General features: G+C 43.5%; 1 protein-coding gene across 1 annotated transcript in view; it reads left to right on the top strand.

Annotated features, from left to right (window-relative positions):
- Window positions 1-5,831: 5,831 nt before the first annotated feature.
- Window positions 5,832-23,699, top strand: part of MAPKAPK2 (MAPK activated protein kinase 2) — a 220,277-nt gene continuing 202,409 nt past the window's right edge. Inside the window, exon 1 of the mRNA XM_086923409.1 lies at window positions 5,832-6,487. Within this exon, the coding sequence (XP_086779535.1) occupies window positions 6,251-6,487 (237 nt within the window). The 5' untranslated portion in view covers window positions 5,832-6,250. The remainder of the gene's footprint in view (window positions 6,488-23,699) is intronic.

Raw genomic sequence — 23,699 nt, 5'->3', positions numbered from 1 at the left:
CACCCCAGGAATATGTTTAGCCTTGAAAACAATATTCAACTTAAGGATTTGCAACATGAATGCCTTTAACAAGTGTAGAACCCTCACATCTTTCGCTCGTTGCCCATTAACCAGACTTACCACCGCCATGTTGTCTATATGGAACAGTACACAGCGATCCTTGAACTCTTCTCCCCACACTTGCAATGCAACCAAAAGCGGGAAAAATTCCAGGAAGGCGATGCTACGGCCCTGTTCTAACCAATGAGCCGGCCAAAGCTCCGCGCACCAACGCCCTTCCCAGAATAACCCAAATCCTTGGGCTCCCGCAGCATCCGAGAAAATCTGGACCTGCCACAACGTGTCTTCATCCACAAAATTGACAGACACTCCATTAAACTCATCCAAAAACTTCAACCAAATGAGCAAATCCTCTTTAACTTTGTTCGTCAGTCTTATGTGATGATGCGGCAATGAAGCCCCCGCCATAGCAGAACCGAGGCGTCTGCAAAAGGTTCTGCCTGCCCTCACTACTCTGCAGGCAAAATTGAGACAACCCAGAAGCCTCTGGACCTGACGGAGTTGCAACTTCTTTTCACCGGTAATTTCCTGCAGAAAAGACTTTATCTCTTGCACCTTAGCCAAGGGCAAATGAGCTACCATTGCTGCGGTATCGATCTCTATACCTAAGAAGACTAACTTCGATGTCGGACCTTCCGTTTTGTCTGCAGGCAATGGTACTCCAAATTCACCTGCCATCTCTTGAAAACAAGCCAGAACCTTATTGCATTGATCACTTCCTGCCTGACCAACAAACAAAAAATCATCCAGGTAGTGGCAAACTGCTGCATGCCCAGACTTACGTATAATACACCATCCCAAAAACTTGCTAAAAGTCTCGAAAGGGGAACAGGAAATAGAACATCCCATTGGTAACACACGGTCCACATAATATGCGTTTTCAAAGTACATGCCCAATAATTCAAAATCCATGGGATGGATGGGTAACAACCGAAAAGCCGCCTAAATATCACATTTTGCAAGTTGCGCTCCCATACCAGCCCTGCGAACCATCTGTAAAGCATCGTCAACTGAAGCATATGACACCGCCGTGTCATCCGTCGAGATGAAGTCGTTTACTGATTGCCCTTCCGGACAAGACAAACGGTGAATAAGCCGGAACTCACCTTCGGCCTTCTTTGGAATAACTCCCATGGGTGAGACCATAAAGTTAGGCTGGGGACAATGTGAGAAAGGACCCACTATTCTACCCAATTCCAGTTCTTTCTGCAATTTAGCTCGTACCACATTAGGCAACTCCTTTGCTGACTTTAAGTTTTCAGCCCAGCGCGGAACGCGAGGACCTTGATACCCAATGCGAAAGCCTAACCTAAAACCCCAGATCAATTTAGCTGCAGCCTCATTATCCGGGTAGGCCTCCAGACACGGCAGCATCCCTTGAAGTCTAATTGGGGTAGGAGCCTTTTGGTATAAGCAGTGGAAGGGTACCCCATCCTCTCTGCCCCCTCCCATGGTCCCCTTGGAATTGATTGGGAAAGCATTGGAAAATAGCGTGTCTACCCCCACACTGCGGACATTCATGTTTGAATTTGCAATATTGATGCAGACAGGAGCCCCGATCGAAACCCCAACAAGCTCCCGTGGTAGGCAACTGTTCTCTCCCAAATCCACCCGCCCCCATTGTGGCGGGACGCTACAGAAAGGGCCGGTATGTTATTGGTAAACCACTGGCCGTATGTAACGTGTTTGATGACGGGTGCCCTGACAGCCATTGGAGCCACAACTCCTGGTCCCCCTCCCCCCACGGTTTATCGTTAAAGAGACTCACCCTAGCCCGAAACTCTTCGTCGTAATTCAACCAAGCATATCCTCCCGCCTGTAGATGTGCCCTCCTGGTGATATCTATGTATTTAAAAAGTGCTACCGCCCTCTCTGGATAACTCTCACAATAGACACTTGCATGTATAAGGAAAGCAGCCGGCCAGTTCTATATTGTTTTAGGCACCTTTGGGCAGCGGGACAATTCCAGCTCTTCCTCCTTAGAACCTTCTCTAGCCCGCAGATCTCTATGTAAAAGTCGAAAAATATCCACATAATCGTGGCTCCAAATTCTCTGTCTTGTCCTTTGCGATAAGTGAGTGCCCAAGGGCATGGCCACACCCATATAAGGTAATTTTGTACGACCACTCACCTGATTCTCACTCCACAAAGAACTACTTACCGATGACACAGGGCTTACCCCTCCCTCCCTTTCCTTCTGACCCCCAGACCAAAAAATTGCCTGTGGAGTATCCTATGGCACTGTACCCAATTCTTCTTGACCTTTTGCCCTCCTGTCAGTGCCACCCTCCCCAGGCCCCACACGTGGGCCGCTTGCCAAAGGCTGTGTCCATGCAGCCCACCAGTCTTCCTTACCTGATGGCAGCTGTGTAGCCCTTTGTTGAAATTCCTTAAGACCATCACGCTGATGATGTCCGCCATGCCTTGCACGATCCGAAGAGAGAACCGCTCCAGATCTCTGAAATACACTAGAAGAGGTGAGATGACCTTCCCCCTTCACCCCAAACTCCTGGCCGCCTAAACCAGAAGCCGCTTCATTAGACACCCAAGCCCTTGAATAAACCCTATTTTCTTTGTCAAATTCATCATATTCACCACCATCCACCTCCTGAAATTCAGTATTCTCAAAACTAGTGCTCGGCATAGCGCAATTTCCAGTGTCAACGTCATAATTTGGCACATCAGCCACGGGCCTCCGTGTAAAGCGCCCGGCCGATGACCCAAAATCCGCACCAGATTCGCTTTGGGTATCCCGCCCTGACCCCAAAGCCGCACTTTGCTTCGCTATAATAGGAATAGAACTCTGTACCACAGAACCGCGACCAGAGCCCTTTGCAAAGTTCCCACCGCTCCAGCGAGGAACCGCTCTTAACCTACCTTTTACCTGATCCATAGGAATTCCAGATAAGTGCTTCTTGCGAATATCAGCGTGGTTCACCCAAACCCACTGCCCCTGGTGTGGACCCATATCAGAATCAAACTCCACGCATGGGTGACGCGGGGAGGTCTGGACTCCGGAAAAAACTCAAACATCTCACTGTCCCTACTGCAAACCCCACTCCCACTCTGGCCCTCCGCCCAACAAGAACTTTCCCCACCTTGTGTTTCCCACAAACCCCCCCAACAGCTTGGAAGTCATATCTGTCACCAGAGGAATGTGGCTCCTCATAAAAGAAGTCTGTGTCAATCAAAGCCTGTGGAGGGCCTCTAGGCTGAGGTAACAAAACTTCTTGACAGTCTGAATACACTCGCTCCATGGTGTGCTCCATCAGCGCAGTCTCTCCGCTCACCGCACCTTCAAACTCAACAGCTTCCAACTGGCCAAAATCTTCCTCTTCGCTGTCACTGGAATAATCCACTGATGCATTCTTTTGTCCCCCAAAGCAAACCTCTGGCGCAATTTCAATTCTATTTCTAGCCTTGGCAACAGCATAGCTCGTTGGGGGTATTCCTCCTGAAAATGACGCTTCCTTTTGAAGAAAAGAAACTCCTGGCGCCTGTGCCACCTTGTCAACTCCTGCGTTGCTCTCACTGCATAGAGCCTCCTCACTTAACTGCACATTACGAACTCTAGTATCTAGCGCAAAGCTGGCTCTGCCTCCGCGCTTTCCTGCCCTCTTCCTAGCTTGTGGTTCAAAAGCCAGCTGACCTCCCCTCACAACACATGGGGCTGAGGCTGAACGCAAAGGGGGGGGGGGGGTTCCCTCGAGTACTCCTGCCTGAGGAGCGCGCTCTCCGTGGTCTCACAGCTGGCATTTTTTCCTCACACACAGACTCTGTGGAACTGCCTGCTACGGACCTATAAGCAGCGACACCGCAACTCACCCCCTCTGCTGCTAGACGCCGAGGACGCTTCACCTCGACAGAGCCTTCCATCACAGCACCTGGGCGCAATAAATCAGAGCGCCCGACCGCCACCAGTGCTCTTACAGCCTCTCTGGCAATATCCTCCGCCGACATTGCCGTGCTGCTCTTTACGCCGTCGAAGAAACCAGCAACCTGTCACTATTGAAAACAGCTGACAGGAATTCCACTCAGCTGCTCCAAAAACACGACGCCACCGCTCCTTCACTCGAGCTGAGTGACGTCGCACCTCCCGCTCCCTCCCCGCGCCTGAACAGCCCCTCCCAACACCCAAACAGCCAATCAGAGCGCATGGGGATATCCCATTGCGCGAAATACCCCAGGGGGACACCGGCTCTTGCCAAGTCCCCCTGGGACCCATTCGGCACTCTGTGGTTTAATTTAGCGAAAGCAGAAAAGTGCAGAGAAGAAAAGAAGTGAAAAAGACGAACTTGAACCACTTCAGGATTATTGGTGTCCCATCATTGCACATTCAAGTACCCAGTGTCATCCTCTGGGATTCCAAATAACAACAGTCTTACGTCCGCCCTTGATTTAATCGGGGGAACAATAAGATCATGTTGTATCCTCTCATGTAGAGGATACAACTTGATCAAGATCAAGTTGTATCCTCTTATGCACACTTTTCTGCTTTCACTAAATTAAACCATAGAGTGCCGAATGTGGCGTTACCTCCCAGATTAATTCTCTGAGGATCTGTGTTTTTAAGACCTAGGGATTCCTGTGTTGTATATGTACAAGTAATTGGGGGATTGAATCCTTTCAGGCCTTTATAAAATTTCCCTCTGACCCTCTGAATAGTGTTTTTTTTCGAATTTCTCTGCTCCCTGCAGTGCCTCCACCTTGCTCCACCTCACTCACTCGCTTGGCCCAGTGTTGTTGCTGCGTACTTCCTGTTCCTACGTACTTCTTTAATTCTTTTTCTTGTATTTACAAGAGTTTGAGCTATTGGCATTAAAAATTACAATGCCTTTTGTTTATGTGTTAATTTGCAAAACAGATAAATAAAAGGCATTGTCATTTGCAATGCCAATAGCTTAAACTTTCGCAAATGAGAGACCTATTGCATTGCAAATGCTTGGTTTAGTTATATGCACTTAGTTACAAGTAGGAGAAGTGGTTGACAGGTGATCGGAGGTGAGTACTGTCAAAATTAGTAATGTAATCAATCTAAGAAGTGGAGCCAATTTACTGTGCTTCCTGGTAGAACAACACTACATCACATCGAACCCACCAAACTCGGCAATATTCTATTTTGAAGATGGAAGGTTGTTTACAATAGCCAGATTCGCCACTGCATTGCCATATACATTAGACTGATTAACAATTTTGTATTTAATATTTTTTATTTTAACAATGACACTGGCTCATCATTCAGGCGAAGAGAATGCCTTTCCTGAAGAAATAACCTCTTTATCGGCCATGTCTGAGTGGAAATGTGTATCGTCATTTTAAAGACAACATGCAAGAAGCAAAATGTATTTTGTTATGTTAAATAATTAAGTAAATTACTTTATAGTATTTTGCGAAATATAATTCCGCTCAACGCATATCAATAACATTTAGATATTAGGATTTTGATGTTAAAATGATATACATTATAGTCTATAATTTTTCTATACTTTTCCGTCGATTCTAGACTGTGCCATTTCCATGACTGTTTCTTTAGCTACCCTGTACCTTGTAAGTGGTTTGTTTAGGGATATAGGTGGTCGTCTCGTTTACTCACCATTTTATACTATTAGTTGCCACGTGTAAATCTAAGCAAGATCCCTATCCAAAATGGTCACCAAATGTTTGAGTAAGGAGCATCTCGTTCTGGGCTTAGATGCGAGACCTCCCCATTTGAGTCCCTCTTCTGTGTCTATGGGATTTGCCGAAGCAGTCCTTTCTCTTCCTCATACCTCCTCTTTCTTTCCTTTTAAGAGCTGTGCGACCAGCCATTGGCCACCCGGCTAGGGTAGTGACGTCACGGTGAAACCGATTAAGGGGAAGCTAGGTTTAGAAAGAACGTTCAACCTTTTAACGTTCCGGCAGTTCCCGAAGGAGGAAACATATTTAAGAAATACCGAAATAAAGGTCGGGTTAAAAGAGCACATGTCGGATCCCTTTGCGATCGGTCTTAAAAGCGGGTGAAAAGGCTTTAAAAAAGACCTGATCACGAAAGAGAGAAAGGAAACACCGGGACTGCCAGGAAAAGGAGGGAGAAGAGACACCGTTCACCTTTTGTGTATGTTGGTGGGCCAAGCCAACCATTGCGCCCGGCTTCGAGGGTCTCGGGGCCCGAGAGGGTCAACATTGGACGGATTACTGGCACTGTTGAAACATGCTGTCCAACTCTCAAAACCAGAACCCCCAAGGGGCCCTGCCACCCATCCCCATGCAGCAGCAAGCCCCACAGCTCTCCCAATTCCCCCAGTTCAATGTCAAGTCGGCCTTTCAGATCAAGAAAAACGCAATCACTGACGACTACAAGGTCACCACGCAGGTCCTCGGGCTGGGCATCAACGGTAAAGTGCTGGAGATCTTTAGCAAGAGCACCGGAGAAAAGTACGCCCTCAAGGTAAGACGGCTGGGAAGGGGAGGTATGGCTAAACGTGTGGGGAATCCTACACATTAAAGACTGTTCGAAGTTGTTATCTCGGTGACTTCATTTGTTGTACTTGTAATCTCCCAGTAGTGAGTAAGCAATGAAGGCTACGCGTATCAGGATGTGATAGGATATGAGTTTAATAGACAGGAATAAGACGTCTGTAGTAAATCCATGTCACACCCCACAGATAACACTGGAATTGGCCCTCTTCGTCACATGGAATCCAAGTGTCCCTAGCCTTTTTGATGTCTTGACGTATCTTTACTAAATCTGCAGTCTTTGCTTTTCTTCCTGAAAAAGATTTGGGGAATACATTTATAGACGGCAGATTTCCTTGGCACTAGATGTCATTCTGTATCCTTATACGGAGCGTCGGGTATCACATGTCCCTTTTCTTTTCTAACCTCGAACGAATGCTGTTTATAGCAGTGCCCATAAAGTGTTTCTTGCTTACTCCTGCCGACTTTTTCTCTTTTATCGTTACACTTAATGAGAAGGAAATGCTGCCCACATTTAATGAGACTTTTTGTGTTGCTATTTACGTGTTTTTTTGTTACTAGAGGCCACTTGAAATGGGTGACATAACTTGTTTTTAATGATGCCACTAAATGGCACCCACAATCGTGGGTTTTCATTGCGGTGAACGTAACGTTTTTTTTATACCCCATCTTATTTGTTCATCTGTGTACACTGAATGATGAAAAGTCTGAGCCTGGGATTGCCCGTATTTCACAACGTGTTTATTTACAGATGGCGATGTGGAGTCAACACTAGACAACCCGCTGAGCACCTAGTAATATAGTCCAGCTCTAAAGAGTACTAGGGCTTTTTTTTAAAAATAGGAAACAGTTCGTATGATTAAATGTATGACAGTGTGACAACTCTCCAATTAGATTTAAATTATAATTATTTTTTACCTGGGGGTTTACCCAGTTAAGGCTGCCTACATAATCGAGCAGTGGAAACGAGCCTGTAGGCCTGTGTACTACTAGACCACTTTGATTGGTGCCAAACGCCTAGGTAAGGAGTTGGCATGCCAATCCACAAAAGTGATAATCCTATAGTAGACCCCAATAGATTCCTCCAGCGTGGTTCTGCAGGTGACATGCTGAGGTTTAAAAACATTTTTTACAGCTATATCTGATAAAATCCTCTCTGCAAGCCAATCCCTGATGTCTATTCTGTATTTATGGGAGTGGGTTCAGTGGTATTAGGCCCACAGTGTGTTGCTTGCATTCTATTGATTGAGGAAGTGAGTATCAACTTTATTTAGTTTTGGCGTTAACCAAGGCCTTTTGATTTCACTAAAATCAATATTTTATAATAGCTAGGGTGTTTTATCCACCCCATTCATCCATTTATCTGTTATTGTGTCATTCACATGTTGTTCCTCACCCTCTGCAATACTTTAGCGGCATCTACTTACGCTCTCCCACTTTCTGTTCGCGACCAATGTCCCCTGAAGAAGACCTGTGATACGGCTCGAAATGCATTGGGGTACTCTATGAACGGATTACATTTTGAGACCTGTGATTATATTGCCACCATTTGAATCGAATTCACAATTGGAATTTTGAATCATATGAAGTAATATGACTCATTGCAAAAACCAAATCTAATAGATTGGTATTAAAATATCAGAATATTCAATTTTCAACCGTTTGACAATTTATTTACAGTCACATCACAGCAATTAATTTTGCCTACAGGCGTGCTCAAGTCATTTTCCCTACATCTGTAAGGTTTCCTGCAGTTTATTTATTTGTACGCCTCTCCGGACAGGAGGCAATCTCCTTGAGCACCCTAACCACGTATAAATATTTACCTGAGTATCTACACAGCTTAATTCGGAGTGCAGCGGTTTCTTCGTTCATATACCTCACCCTACAGCAGAGTGTAGTATATCAGCCCACATTAGCCATTGGCTGAGACTGCATTCTGTCCTTTTTCATGGAGCACATCCACACGTCTAGCAATTCCCTTTGTTATCGAGAAGTTCAATTATGGCTATGTGTGCTGTTTGAGAAGGCAAACGTATTCTTTTTTGTCATTTTTGATTTACGTTGACATGGGCCTGGCAGCTTCCCCCCCCAATAATAAAGTTGCAAAAAATGTCTGTCAAATCAAAACAAACTCACACAGCCATCTCAGTGTATTTTGTGTGTGCTGTTTTTTTGGGAGGGGAGCTGTACTGGTGGGCAATGAATTGAAGGATTACAAGTTCATTCTTGTGTAATGGAAGTGTGTTTGCTTCGGTTTTTAGGAATATGTTCACTGTGTGCCGTTGTTGCGGAATAATGAACTTTCGAAGGGTGAAGAATGAATGCCTGTTGATGTACTAGGTTAGTGAGTTCACTGTGGATGTATTTGGAAGCTTGTTCATATTTGTAATCTTATCGTGCGAAATATTAGCACCTGCTGTTATCCTGCTAGTGAGTTGTTATGCGAGTACCCACAATTGTCTGGTTGAGATGTTCATGAGGCTGAAAGATGGCATGTGTCATTGGTATGTTTCCTAAGGATGAGAATAAACCTGGGTTTGTGTAAGAGTCCTAGTACTTTTCAGTGTTGCGTCATAGACTGTGTGTACTCTTGGGTGGTATATGACCGTAGATTCTCACGGTGTACTCCTGTTAGGAGCTTTTACACTGATAATGGAGCAGCACTTTGCTGTTGTATACTGTCGATGCGTCTTACCTTTTTTATTGTTAAGCTCCAAGGTGATGTACTTGCTATTTATTATTCGTGTGCTTTGGTTGATGTTTCTAGCGCTTTTTTTGTTACAAGGGATATGTCCCTATCTTTGTAGCTTCACTGTCACTATGCCCTTCTAATGTAGTGATTGTTCCATGCAAAAAGAACAATTGATGGCAAGAATGCTGAAAATTGTCAAAACGTTAACCCCAGTCCTGAGATCTGGTCCCAAATCCATTGTTTTTTGCTCTCCATGCCATTCCAGTTGAAACCCAGCCATATACAAATCAGTCTTGACCCTGCTAGCCATGGGAACAGTCCAGCCCGAATTGCCAGGCCCTCCCTGGACTGGAAACAAGCACTCCGGGACCGGTTTTGGGGTACTATCCTTTCATCAGCCCGGTTAGCTTGACTCCAGTGGCATGGAGGGCAAGATAACCAAATCTGGGCATATCCGTCACACTTGGGTGACAAATGCAAAAAGAACAATTGTATGACTATGCCAAACATTCACCTCAGTACAGAGATCCAGGCTTAAATCCATAATTTTATTGCTACCCATGACATTCCAGTTTTAACAGTCCATCCTTTGTGTCTTTTGTAGTGAAGGTTCAATGTATGTATGATGTTTTGCTTTGAGTGTTGTGTTCTGAATTGTGTGGAGCATTTGTTTTTTTGCACTATAATGAAGTTCACTCTTTCACTGATTATCAGCACATTGTATTCATGTAAATATATATATTTCATAACCTAAAGAAAGATAAAATGCTCAGAAGGGAACAATGGCAACTTAGGTGAGGACTCTGTAGGTGGGAGAAAGGAGGTAGCCTGGAATAGAAGTAGTAAGGCATAGGGAGAGCAAAAGGTAGAAAGGTATATGTAATTATAGTGGACTTAACAGCATAATAGGGCTAGTTGAAGGTTATTCGACGTAGAGCTTAAAATTTGAGTGATGATTCTTTGTAGTCCAAACCTATTGCGAGCAGACTCCAAAATTCTGCTCCTGCCCTAGAGTTTGATTTGCTGCCTTTTGGGTATATGTTTCCACGTTTAAAACACTTTGCAGATTTCTTAGGGTGGGGTATCATCTCACCATTTGCTTCTGATGTATCTTTTACATTCTCACTAACGCTGACAATAACTGGAATAAGCCTCATCTGCTGAAGCTACCAGTCTCCAAATCTGGGGTGTAACCTTTGGCTGCTACACCCCACATTAGAGGCTTCGCCAAGTGCTTTACATGTCTCTCGTTGCACTAAATCTCTTGAGACATCTGCTGGAAATACCGGAAATGTCTGGTACACCATGCCTTCCCACAACTGAGAACAATAGTGATCTTGATGCTTAGCTAGCCTTCATAGGTAGTCTTAGTGAGTGAGTGGTTGGAGGATAAAAAGAATGGAAAAATGTCATTTCTACTTTCTATCTCAAGGATCGGACCATCCAGGTCTCCTCAGCCATGGCCTGCTCTAATCCTCATACATCCCCCTTATGGTGTTCCACAGGCCTCCTGTTCGCAGAGGTGGTTGAAAAATGCAGTACTGTCTCTGGTTTCCTCTGCTGCCGACACATAGACTATCTTTACTCTCTCCTCGTCACAAGGACAGAAGCCCTCAGATCTTAACCTAGGACTAAGTAAAGTGGCCTCATGGATGCAAAATAACCTGCTCAAATTAAATGGCGACAAGACAGAAGTTACGATCCTAGGCAAAAGACATGACCTCCGGGGTCCTCAACATTGGCCCCCCCAAATTAGGTTCTCTTCCCACGCCATTGAACAGTGTTCAGAACCTGGGTTTCATTATTGATGAACATCTATTGATGAAACAGAAAGTGGCTAAGATATCTTCCACCTGCTTTGCTGTCTTGCGTTGGCTAAAGAATATCTTATGGCTGATTCCTCTCTGTCCAGAGAACTGTGGTCCATGCTCCTTGTTATTTCAAGACTGGACCACAGCAATGCCCTCCATCTTGGAGCAGATAAATCAACCATCGAGAGGCTGAAATTGGTACAAAACGCAGCTGAGAGACTACCTTTTCGACTGCCTGTTTTCTTCTGTGTCTGTGTCCTCATGAGTCACACTGGTTATCTGCGTTCAATCAGGTCAAATTTAAAGCAATGTGTTATATGTTTAAAATTAAAACAGGTTTGGCCCCAAAGAATCTGCAAGATTTTATGAAGCGGCCCAGCCCGCTTCTCCCCTTGTGTTCTGCTCAACAAATATGCTTCAATGTTCCGAAATTTAGACAGGCCCTTATGAGAGGCCGGTCATTAGCCTACCTGGCACTGACCTTATGGAATTCCTTACCAGCCGCTTTTTGAGCTGAAACCTCTCTGCTCTCCTTTCGATAGGGTCTGAAAACCTAGCTGTTCTTAAATTAGTTTTCTTCATAACCTCTTTTTACTGGCCTACCTTCCCGGCACCGGAGAACCCTTCGGGGTAGCTGTGCGCCATTCAAATTCTAAATAAATAAATTCTATTACTGTGTTGGCTTGTTTGAGGCAAGTGGTCCGTGGTATTGTTCATCAATCACTCCACAGTGTTCTTGTAAGGTGCCTTGTCCCCTTTTAGAATCATAGTGCTTTATGCATAGTACTAGAACAGGTTTTTTAAGTTGGAACTGACGGTGCCTGCTCTTGTGTAGTAAGCTCATACAGCAAATTGCTGCATTGTAAAGAGAGTCCGGGTTTTTGCTATTGTCCCCACCAAATCTGTCACAAGCACCCTTGGGACGTTGTTGAAATGGCATGTGTGTAGTTATCCATATGCCATGGCTGTGTGACTGCAGCACTGCTACCTTCAAGGCCAACAGGAGACATCCTTATAAGGCATTCGTAAAATTAACTAGCCTACCAGCCGCATAATCTCGTACACATGGTCCTAAATTTCTTCCTTCCTTGCAAGAATGTCTTCATTCATATCAGTCGGTCAAAAATCCTCATTCTGTTAATGCAAACTATAAAAGATACAAAAACTGCTTGAATTGCAATTAATGAAACACATCTCCTAAAATTAAAGATCTTGAAATTCACGTTATACATTTACGCAATAATAAAGTACACTGTGCTAATGTGGCTTACTACGGTCAAGCCAGGTGAGGACTTGCCCAAAAAGCAAAACCACAACCACCATAGATCTTATTGGTACTCTGACATTTCTTTTATAATTTGTCATCCTCTATAGTCCTCTGGCTCCGAATAAACCAGCGGCTCTTTCCATGATAATACTTCATGATGCTTTGGTTCTGAAGGCAGTAAACTACTTAAGACAAATGAATGTTCTAGTTTTCTTGTTGGTGATATACAATTGTTAAGAATACTAATTTTTTCCAAGCAGGTGGCCCCCATCAGGGCCCGGACCAAACCTTTAGAGAAGTTCTCTTCTCCAAACCACCAGTCCTGCGCAATCCATGATTGCCCACTGAGGATTACTGCTATCCCCATTCATTTCATCTCAGATTAATGAGGACTTTGTTCCGGGATGGAAAGTATATTTATTTTGCGTCAGTAGGTGAAGATGTGGTCTAGTGTCGGTAGTTTAGTCATTGGCTAGCTGGGTTTGGAAATTAGAGACATGGATTCTAGTCCTCGCTTCACCTCGTGACTAAAAATCATGTAATTCTTACCACTTGACTCCCTAATTTAAAATGTCCGCATGTAAGATGTGTGTGTATAATGGTAAATGAAAGCAGAACGTTTTCTTCTCCACTCTGATTCATAAATCGTTCTGACTCCGCACTAGATCAGCCCCCTCTCCCCGAACCAACACTGCATTCTTGCAGCACTTTGTGTTTGAAGTGTTGCTAGGTTTCATTTTTAAACTTTGTACTTGCCCTTCAGGTCGCTCACTTTTGGGGTTGGAGCTGAATTGGGAGCCTTAATGTAAATGTTTAAATACAATCACGCTTCACAGCAATCTGTCATTCTGGCACCTTACAAATCAAAAATAAGATGCTTAGTAAGGCCCTTCACTCCTTCTCACCATTCAAACGTACATTCACCTTATTGTGTCCTTGCCTAATCATTGGTGCCATCCAAACTTAAAGGGTTGTGTCCCTCGAAATAACACTGTTTCCTATAGAAGAGATGCAGGCAGATATTACTTTACACAGCCAGGTTACCCCCACGGGCAGTGGCTCCCCAGCGCAGCCATGATGTCCAGCACAGAACCAGACTGTGTCCTTTGCATGTTTCAGTGCCCATACATGACCACCCGCAATGTGTGAGGCAAAAACTATGGCGCTACGCAGTGTAAAAGCAGAGTAACCTGTTTTTTGAAATCCACTGCATTGTTTTTTATTTTTTTTATATTTTTTTATATATATATATATATATATATATATATATATATATATTTTGGCAACCTAATTTGGTTTAAAGCTGCAAAGTTTAATGGTAAATGCTGCTCTGGGACATTAAGAGAAACATTTAGTTTAATTGACTGCTTGGTGCGGTGTGCACCACATATTGAATTGTCATTTGTCGCTCAAAAAAGTTACTTTATGAATTACAGGTTCCTAAGTTCAACCTCCGATGGATTAGACTATGGGACTACATATTACACACCGATTTTAAAAGTAGACCGCTAACCCCAAGGAACTTGCACAGTTTTTTCCTGAATTCTGACAAATTAATGTAAGAAGCTTTCTTCTCGGATTGCTTTCTTCTCCGATTGCTTTCTGTTCACCCCCTATATTTCCTTTAGCTGTATGGTGGTGTCCAAAGATTGTAAATAATTTCTTCAGAGATGCGTGTGCCGTGCTTTCAGTTGTCTAACGATAATTAGCCTGGCTTTCAAGAATTGCACCAGCGCTCACAGTCTATAAATGCATATTGCTTACTTTTAAGTCAGACTTTCAAGTGCTTCATATGGTGGAGCATGAGGCAAATATTGCTTGATATATTGTAATTACAGAAGCTAAGTTAACAGAGCAGAATTTGAAGATGCGAGGGACCCGAGGCTGAATCAAAAGGGACCCTTTTGAATGCGGACAGCTGGCTGCAGGGGATTGAACAATAGCGTGGTTTTATTGCTGTTTTGTGAAAGCCCGGCTGAGGTGATCCGGCTATTTTCTGAAAAGGGGTAATGTCAAGCCAGAAAATGGTTGTGGGAGGAGGGTGGCTGTCTTCTTGGGGCAATATCGAATCCTTGATTTGTGGATACTCTACCATCTGTCTGATCCATGGAGATTTGCTGCCTCCCATTGCCAAGTACCTTTTCCGAAAAGAGACTGTTTACTAAGATACGCTTACCGGCTTGAAATAGCCATATGCATGTAGAACCTTTCTTTTGTTTCCTAGTACGTCGAATGGTAGCAGTAAATAACTGAATTCAGAATCTGGTACTTGCACACCAGGATCTCTGCTGACCAGATTCAACATCCGGAAGCAGTTACTTAAATGAAGCTGCTCGTGATGGTGTCTGGACAATGGTGGGACTGCTTCAGAACATGGAAAAATAACCAAGCGGAAACCGCTTGCCCTTTACGCACTGTTGCGATCGCAACCTAACTAGGTTGGAATATTTCTATACATTAATTTACTTGTTTGAAAAAATCATGAATCATTTTATATGATGAGTATTAAGTTTTACTAGCATTTCAAATTCAACAGAACATGAAATTCACTTGAATATCAGTGAGTATCACGATTCATAAGTTTATAAAGACTCATATACACAAATTGCTTTTCTTAATGCATCATGAACAATCAGAGATTTCTTGTCCAAACATATAGCCCTGCCCAATGCATTTCGGGCCTGTTGGGCCCTTCTTCAGGGGCGATACCTGTAATCAAAAAATATACAAAAACTGGGTCACATAAATGACATCTGGGTCTCCAGATACAAAGTACTTAGAATGTTCCTTGCTTAGCAAATCCCAATGGCAATTGATACTTCTTTTAATCGCTTGTGAACTAGTCGAGTATTTTGAAACAAATACCTGTCTTTGTAAAGGCTGCTTCATTTTTTTCTCCAACAAGGTTTCTCTGGATAGCTTGTCAGTTTTCTCTTTTGCTGTTTGAAGTACATCAACAGGATATTTTTTGGATAAAAATCTTTTTTGTATCATGTCTAGATTGGTTTGTAAGGTTTCCTCTTGGGAACAGATTCTTTTGGCCCTTAGCATAAGAGAATAAGGCAGATTATTTATCAAGTTTCTTGAATGAAAACTGTTGTACGACAGAGCTGTATTTTTATCAGTTGGCTTGTGATACACCTCTGTGTCAATGGTGTTATCTCCAATAAACGCGTTAATGTAAGTGAAATAGTGTAACATAGATGTTGTAGATGTCGGTTGTTCGTTGTATCATTGGGTCTAGAAATTACTCCTGATGGGGTGTTTATTTACACGCTCTTTCTAGGCTTCAAATAGTCACTGTCCTTAGACGCGAACGAGCACATGGGCACGCACGAACCTTGTGGACCTCGCCAGTCTTCCTAATTGTACCACGCCGTGTTTACCAGCAGTAAGTGCTATCTCAGGCTTTCAGTATGTGTCATTTCCCATTTTTTGATATCCACAACTCTCTAATGAGAGCGCTTGTTTTTTAGGTACAGCGGACCACACTCTTTCACTTTTCACCGTTTTCACGAAATCAAATCTTCTTTCCCACACGCCTTTCCATGAACACAAGTGAGTGTGTAATTTTAAGATGATGTTTGTGATCATATTACAATCGCTTAGGACTAAGTGACATTGAACAAAATTCATGCTTTATTATTTAAACAGTGACATTCTAAGTACTTTGTATCTGGAGACCCAGATGTCATTTATGTGACCCAGTTTTTGTATATTTTTTGATTACAGGTATCGCCCCTGAAGAAGGGCCCAACAGGCCCGAAATGCATTGGGCAGGGCTATATGTTTGGACAAGAAATCTCTGATTGTTCATGATGCATTAAGAAAAGCAATTTGTGTATATGAGTCTTTATAAACTTATGAATCGTGATACTCACTGATATTCAAGTGAATTTCATGTTCTGTTGAATTTGAAATGCTAGTAAAACTTAATACTCATCATATAAAATGATTCATGATTTTTTCAAACAAGTAAATTAATGTATAGAAATATTCCAACCTAGTTAGGTTGCGATCGCAACAGTGCGTAAAGGGCAAGCGGTTTCCGCTTGGTTATTTTTCCATGTTAATATATCAACACACATTGGACAGTGTGTCTCCCTTCTCAGCACGCGTATCTACTGATGTTTAATATCCACAAAGAAAGTGTTTATTGTTTAAATTGATAGGAGTGCCTCTCCCATTACTAATTACTGCTTCAGAACATGCCACACCATCTTAAATTCAGAAAAACACGTAATACAGAACATATAAAAGTATGAAGCACCCTGGCGCCAAATTGCACTAACAGCGCCCTGAGTACTTATCTACAAAAACCTTTATGCGGGTAGGTCAAACTCACTTGAGAATTTCGAGGAAAACCTACTCAAGGGAATTAAAGCTTTTGAAACTAGCCATGGGACTTCTCAGATTTTAAGTGCCAGTACGCCTCTAACTGAAACTAAACCCCAACCTTTTATCCATAGATATATTGAAAGCCTGCGATTCATTATTTTATTAGCATATCTCTTAGTTTGCACATATATTTTTATGCTCAAACCTTACGGTCACTAAAGCGATGAGCGAGAGGGGAGATCATGGTACCTGGGCAGTGGGAGTGAATACTGTGTGATGCACGTTCAAACAAATCCTGTGAAAGTTTTGCACACACATTTTCAAAGTTAAGTGTTCAGCTTTCAGTGTTCCTCTTAGTGTAGCAGATTTGCCAGTTTCAATGGGCTTTCTATATTGATGGATAAGGGATCTGAGGGAGATTGAAATGCTTTTTGTCCGAATCACACACTTTGGAAAATTGTGATTAGGATACAAATTATCTTGATGGCCCTCAGCCAGTAAAGATGTCTCTCTTTGAAAAGGTGAACATGTTCTCCCTTTTATGGTAATGCATAGTGTGCACTGTTCCACACGTGATATGATCTATAACTCAACAAATGCTTTATTTGAGGTTTGGAGGAAGGTGTTATGTTGTATGTACAGACTGATACATTCTTTCCAAATCTCCTTTTCCGTTGGGAAACCTCCATGCAGCTGCTTGTTCTGAGGAATGTGTTGTCGCGACGTCCCGGGAGAGCATCCCTTGCCAGTAAAAAGCGACGTGTGCGTAAGCCTTCCTACATGGTCTCTCTCCCTGCTGAGATCTCGTTGTAGCAGACTCCCCTGACACTGGCTTATTTTGCCTTTCAGCACTGAAGCCGGTCTTCTGGTGCCGGGTTCATCCTGTGATGTAATGTGTTCCGAGCTCTTCTGCAATTGCATAATTATTGGGCTAGGGAATTGTTCCTGGAAGCTGAATTCGATAAATACTGTTTGGCAGATAGTCCTAGTTATTAAGCCGCCAGACGCTGTAAGTATGCTATTTTGATGATGCTTGTGATCTCTAGTGGAATAAACACTAGTTGGTAGCTGGCATGATGTCTGACCTGGAAGGATGAGACCGGACACGTTTCTCTGGAGTTATTTTGACTGAGCACGAGTTTTAATTGCAGCCAGTGTAATTTTGTTGTGTGCTATGACTGTATACATGGGGTGAATTTATCGGTTGATGAGTTTCCTGAACAAAAAAACTAAACATAAAAGACTTCTATTTTCGTGGTTGTACGTGATGTAGACTGACTTTTGTTCCCTCCAGTGCTGTGTTTTGTACTGTAGATGGAATGCATTGGTCAATTTAGGCAGTTTTAGCTGGGTTAGATATCTGGAGGGTCATTTGGCCTTGCTTGAGGTTGGGATATAGTGGGTCCAAGTTAGTTTGTCTAATAGAACAAAGAGGGCGATAGTGTTATTGCGGCTGGTGAAGTAGAGGAGCCACCGAGGAACTGACTTGAATGCTACTCTGTTGCCCCATTGATGATAGAAGTTACGTAGTTGATGGCTTCTTTCAATTTAGCCGTTTTACAGAGGTCTCTGAAATGAACAATGAATTTTCCTTTCCCCCCCTCAATATAGAGGCCAGACAGACCCTATTCAGAGGGTCACTCTCCTGTGTTTTTGCTGCTTGTATGTGAGTTGGCTGGATGTCTGGAATATGCCTGTTTTGAGGGTTCAGGATAGTGTATTTCGTGCTGCTCGCAGAAGTAGGAGCAAGTATTGCTGCTGTGATGGGCTCTTCCTCCAGTAGTTCTTCTGCAAGTGCTAAGTGCTTTGGATGTATTTCTGAATTTAGGTAAATCAGTCTGTGCTCCTGATATTCCCCACCGCCTCCATGTTTAGAAGTAAAATAGCTCTAGTTTTTCAATTGCCATACCCTGTTCACAAGAACTCTTGTGAGGTTTTGTCTTGGTATGTCCCAATCGCATAAAAACTGCTTCCAGGTGAAGATGCTCATGACTAGATTTTTTGCTAGTATACAGTTATGGTCTGGGCTATCCGAAGCACAGCCTTGACTTTTTGGTGGCATTTTTTTATATGTATGTACCTATATGTGTGTGTGTGTATGTCTGTGCACAAAATTTAACTTTGTTCAATGTCCAACTTTTATCTTTATTGTATCACTCTATTTGCTCACATCCAGATGTAAGATTTCAACTTGTCCCCAGGTGTGGTGGGAGTTTTATCTGTTGGCAGTCAGATCACATGCTCTTTTGTCAAAGCTAATATAAGAGTCAGGATGAACTGTTTACTGAGTGGAAACCAAACAATGGGGTGTCTGGTTTGCCATGCTTTACACTATCCCTGAACTCTACAAATGTTCATGGAGGCGCCTGAATCAAAATAATAGATTTGGCAGCAATTCTGGCCTGAGATGCGGGTTAGAGGAAATTTCAGGTCTGATGGGTGGGCTACAAATTGTTGTAGCCCGGTGCAAACATGCATGTCTGTCTCTTACACAGCATTGAGTGTGGGATTCTGTGTCTGGATGGACACATAATTTAAGAACCCAAGGCCTTAGACACGGGACCTCCAGTATACAGGATTGCCAGTCTAGGTTGTAAAGGAGTTCTTTTCTACCCATTACCAGCAGTTGGAGTCTGAAGGGGAAATGACCAGTAAGTCGCTTGTGAATGTTATGCCTGGTATATGCCAGAAGTAACTTACCTTGGAAGGTGCTGCCGCGTTCTGCACAGTTCTGAGACCTCGAGTTTGACCTCAGAACACTCGGCTTACAAACATGCGGAGGTCCTTGCTCTGTCATTTGATATGTCCAGTTGCCTGTGGAGTTCTGTTACTCTTGGCCAGTCCCACTGTATTCTCATGTTAAGAAATCATCAACTTTTATGCTCAAATATTAGTCTCTAAAAAAACATTCATGTCTTGCTCTTTGTTCGTGGTGGAACGGAATCCTACTCTGTTACTACAGATAGCCCATATCGAAGCAAAACCTACCCGCCAAAGGCCCGTGTTTTCTGGTCCAACCTTCGAGACTGCATCTCGCCAGACTTGTTTTTCCACCAAATTCATAAATAATATACATACGTAGTGAGACTTTTAGTAAACGTTAAGTCCATTGGCCAGTTAAATTAACATTAACATTTTGCTTTCACCCGCCACAGATTACAGGATGAGGCAGTGGGTCAGCCCACCACGCCCATCAGCTCCTTTCACTTTGAGGGACTGACTGCATGATTTTCACAGCCGCCTAAAATTAGTTCGTTCCTCTTCGGTGAATAAGTAGATTCACGGGCCTGGTTTTTATTTTAGTTCTTATTTATAGTAACTTTAAATATCTAGCTTTTCCTTTTGCCTAGACTTTCCTGAATTATTTTCCTCCTTTTTGAAATGGTGTTGCGTTTTTTTTTAAGCTGCCTGCGATTTGAGCAGTTTGCTGGTGGTGTTTTATTTCTATGTCTTTGACAAATAATAAAAAGCATGGCACATCTGTGCTATGAACACATCACTTCTAGAGCGCCCCCAACATGGGTGTGTGTGTAATATATTTTTATTGTCTATTGCGGGCACATGCCACATAAATGTGAGATGTATATGTATTTCACATTTTTGTGGCATGTGTTTACATTTGACAATAAAAGGAAAAACAAATGCACCTGCTTGCCAAGGCTTTACCGGTTGCATCTGGCAATGCTTATTAAGCAGTGACTCACGCAGAGAGAAAGGAGTGTTAGACTCTGGTGACTTATGGAAAGCACTACCATGACTAAATGGCTTACTTGCCTCTCTGCCATGTGGAAGAGGGTTGTACTCCTTCATTGCCCCCCCCCCCCCCCTCATTTTTTTTTTAAGTCCGATGCCGTGCTGCGGTCAGTATGGGCGATTTGCACAGCATATTTCTGTTTTGGTTTCAAAAGGATAGGTGACACTGTTGAAGATTATCTTAAAATGTCGAATGGGGTTATTTCTATTGTACAGCGGGAATTTTCATTTAGGTGCAATTCTTTCAACAACGCACCGCAACCAGTCTTGAGATTTCTGCATGATTGCAATGTAACTTTTGACTTAGTGGGGGAGGGAGTTGACCCTGCAAAATATAGGTTTGAATGCCAGCGAGGTCAGGTCGGCTTTTCCTTCAGAAATGTGTAAACCGGGCAGGGTTATCTAATAAAAACCTGTTTTAAACCAGTCATTTTTTGGGCTGCAAAGTATTGCTGAATGAACCTGGCTGGGTTGTAGGACGAAATTTCATATTTCTATTTCACAATTTAAATGTTGCTACCCTCACAGTAAAAGCTTTTTTTCTTTTTGAAGATGTAGTTTCTGGTAATTCAGGTGGATCGTTTATCTTGAGGGCGCAACTTGATTGTATAGGGTTGCTGTTCGTTTATTTTTTCACTCTACTAGGTGTACTTCAGGAAATCACTTCAACTGTTTTCGTTGTGGAGATATTATGTTTGAAATTCAACGGGAGTCTGTCCTTTTCATACACCGTCTTAGCACTCAAAAGATATGTGTGACTATCCAGTAAAATACGAACCCATAACATTCAGGCAAAAAATAGAAGGCCGCATAGAGCACCTGATGCTGGAGCGCCTTCCTGCACAGACCACTGATTGCCTCCTTTTCACCCCAGCCTGATTCGTTACTGAGCTTCCGTCTCATTGAATGAGTGTCGCTTGGTGATTGCCTCTACGGCCATGGTCGCCCTATGTCCTGTAGCATCTAGTTACTTAACTGCTTCTTTCTGTATGCCCTATTTCCAAAGATCATTTAAAATAGTTCCATATGCAAAGGCTAAAGAGTGTAGGGGTTTCTACCTAGCACACAGGTTGTTTTTCAGGCCAAACGTTCCAGGCTTCCCTAGTGCCCAGCCTCTTCTTTGTGCTGCCCTCCTGCATGCTTGGGCTGTAAAGACAATGATCATGTGCTGAAGAATGTGGACCTTTAGTTCTTGCTGAGGGAATCTGAGTCTCCGCCTCTAGGACTGCCACTACAGGACTGCCCTGCCACGTCTCTTGAACCAGGCTCGGTTTAGGCCTGCAAATGGAATGGCTCCAGGACTAAGGGCCCATTCCCACTCATGACCTGCTGAATGGCTGCCTGATTACGAGACTCGCCCATGAGGTTGGTGGCCTGCGCACCTGTCCTGTTACTGCTCTGCGTCCAAGTGTGAGGGGTTCCATTTCGATAGGGCGGAGGGTCCAATTTCCTTCAGTGATGGTGCACCAGCCTGCTATTGGAAAAGTATCCAGAGGCACAGGCTGTTACCAGTGCCCTCTATTTTGGTACCCACTAGGGCTTGCTCTAGTCTGACCCCTTCAAGACATTGATATCCAGTGGATCCTCCGTACATGTGCCAATACCATCCTCCTGGAAGCTTCCTCTCTGCAACCTCTCGTGCAAGATGCTGCATCCTCACAGGACATTCTAATTTCTTTTGTAGTCTAGGGGCGTTCATCTGTCTACTGTGACAATCGCACCCTCCGAATTGTGGCCAGGAAAGCCCTCTACAGCATATTGAGTCAGGCTTCAGTATCCTGCCCCTTTTGAGGTCATATGTAACCATGCCACCCCCAGGAGTCAACGGGAGCTTGACTGTGGGCATCCATCCAATATATAATAGCACTTTATTGGCCTCACCATTGCATTCCCTGTGGAGGGAAGCTTCAGCATCCAGCCTTTGCACCGTGTCTCAAGTTTTGACCTCTTTCTCTGACTTTATTCCAACCAATAATTCCCCCCCCGTCACCCAACGTTTCGCTCTCCCACAGGGTTGCGAAGAACTTCGAAGTAGTAGAACGGTATGTTCGTACAAAAGTGTATTATTAACCGCTTCTGTTCCACGACCTTCCCACTTTTTACAAAATGCTGTTTGACATCCTAGACGAGCTCTTCTGTACCACTCGGTCGTCACAGAACATTGATACCACAATTGCTAACGTCTGAGTTTCCAGGCTACCTATCTCCACTCCACTCCACCCCCCACCCCTCCGCTGTATTAGTTTGCGTTGTGCGCACTGCTTTGCGCTTCTGTCTTTATGTGGATATGACCTGTTCTCTGTAGATGATAATGTTTACTCAAGCAGTCTGTTAGGCCATCTGTCCTGGGTTCGTAATGAGTATTCGCCCACGTTAAATATGAACACTTGCGTAAGCACACGGGCCTAATAAATGCCTATTTTTAGAGGCCTGGATGGAGTTTGGGTCGCGCGGCGTTTGAGATGCGGATATGACTGAGCTGGCTCAGAAGTACTTCGTGCTCGTGCACCCGCTGCTGGCGGCACTTGTATGCCGAAGTGCAAGGGGGCCTTCGGAATTCCGGTTGCATCATGAGACTGGTTTCTAAAGTAATTAATTCTGTTTTATTGCCGTCTGTGAGTGTTCGTTTTTCCCTTTCAGTTAACTCCTGTATTTTGGGCACTTTATTCTCCGGTGTCCAAAGCCATGGGTTTTGGAACTCTTCTACAGACCGCTTTATCGTTTGTGGTTGAAAAACCTTTTCCGCACAATACTTATAGTGGACTCTGGGTTTGCCTGTTGCTGACCATTGGTTGGCTTTCTTGTTGTACTCCTATGCTTGCTTCCTATTAAGTTGATTTCCTTCCTTTTCTTGTGTTGGCCCCTCCTCGAAGTATGGCTCCCATGCATTGTTTCTGATTGGAGGAGTGGTACCCTTACATTGAGCAACATACTTTTTTCCTTTTTTATTTTTTTTAAAAACAACTTTTATCAGTACATGGGAGTGAACTACTGGTATTACCCCCCACCCCCCAGTTTTGCTTTCCTTCCCACTTCCTTTGTTGCTCTTCTACCCCTTTCTCCGCTCTTCAGTTTGTTTTTGTTTCTCCTCTGTTCTGCCGCTTTTCTCCGCTCTAACATTGCTTTTAGTCTCTCCCTTACCAGTTCCACTGTTGGTCTCTAATCACTCTCTAGATTTGTGCTTCACACTGCAACTGTTTTCTTCTAGTGTCCATACATATTTGGCACATCTTTCTAATGCGTGTTTTCTAGTGAGGGTTCTTCAGTAGGCAATATGCAAATATTTCTCCTTAAGTTGGTCCATTTTCTCCCACACCCG

The sequence above is a fragment of the Lissotriton vulgaris genome, chromosome 5 (assembly GCF_964263255.1).
Source record: "Lissotriton vulgaris chromosome 5, aLisVul1.2, whole genome shotgun sequence".
Lineage (NCBI taxonomy): Eukaryota > Metazoa > Chordata > Amphibia > Caudata > Salamandridae > Lissotriton > Lissotriton vulgaris.
The sequence above is the reverse complement of the archived record's forward strand: the minus strand, read 5'-3'. Positions and strand labels throughout refer to the sequence as shown.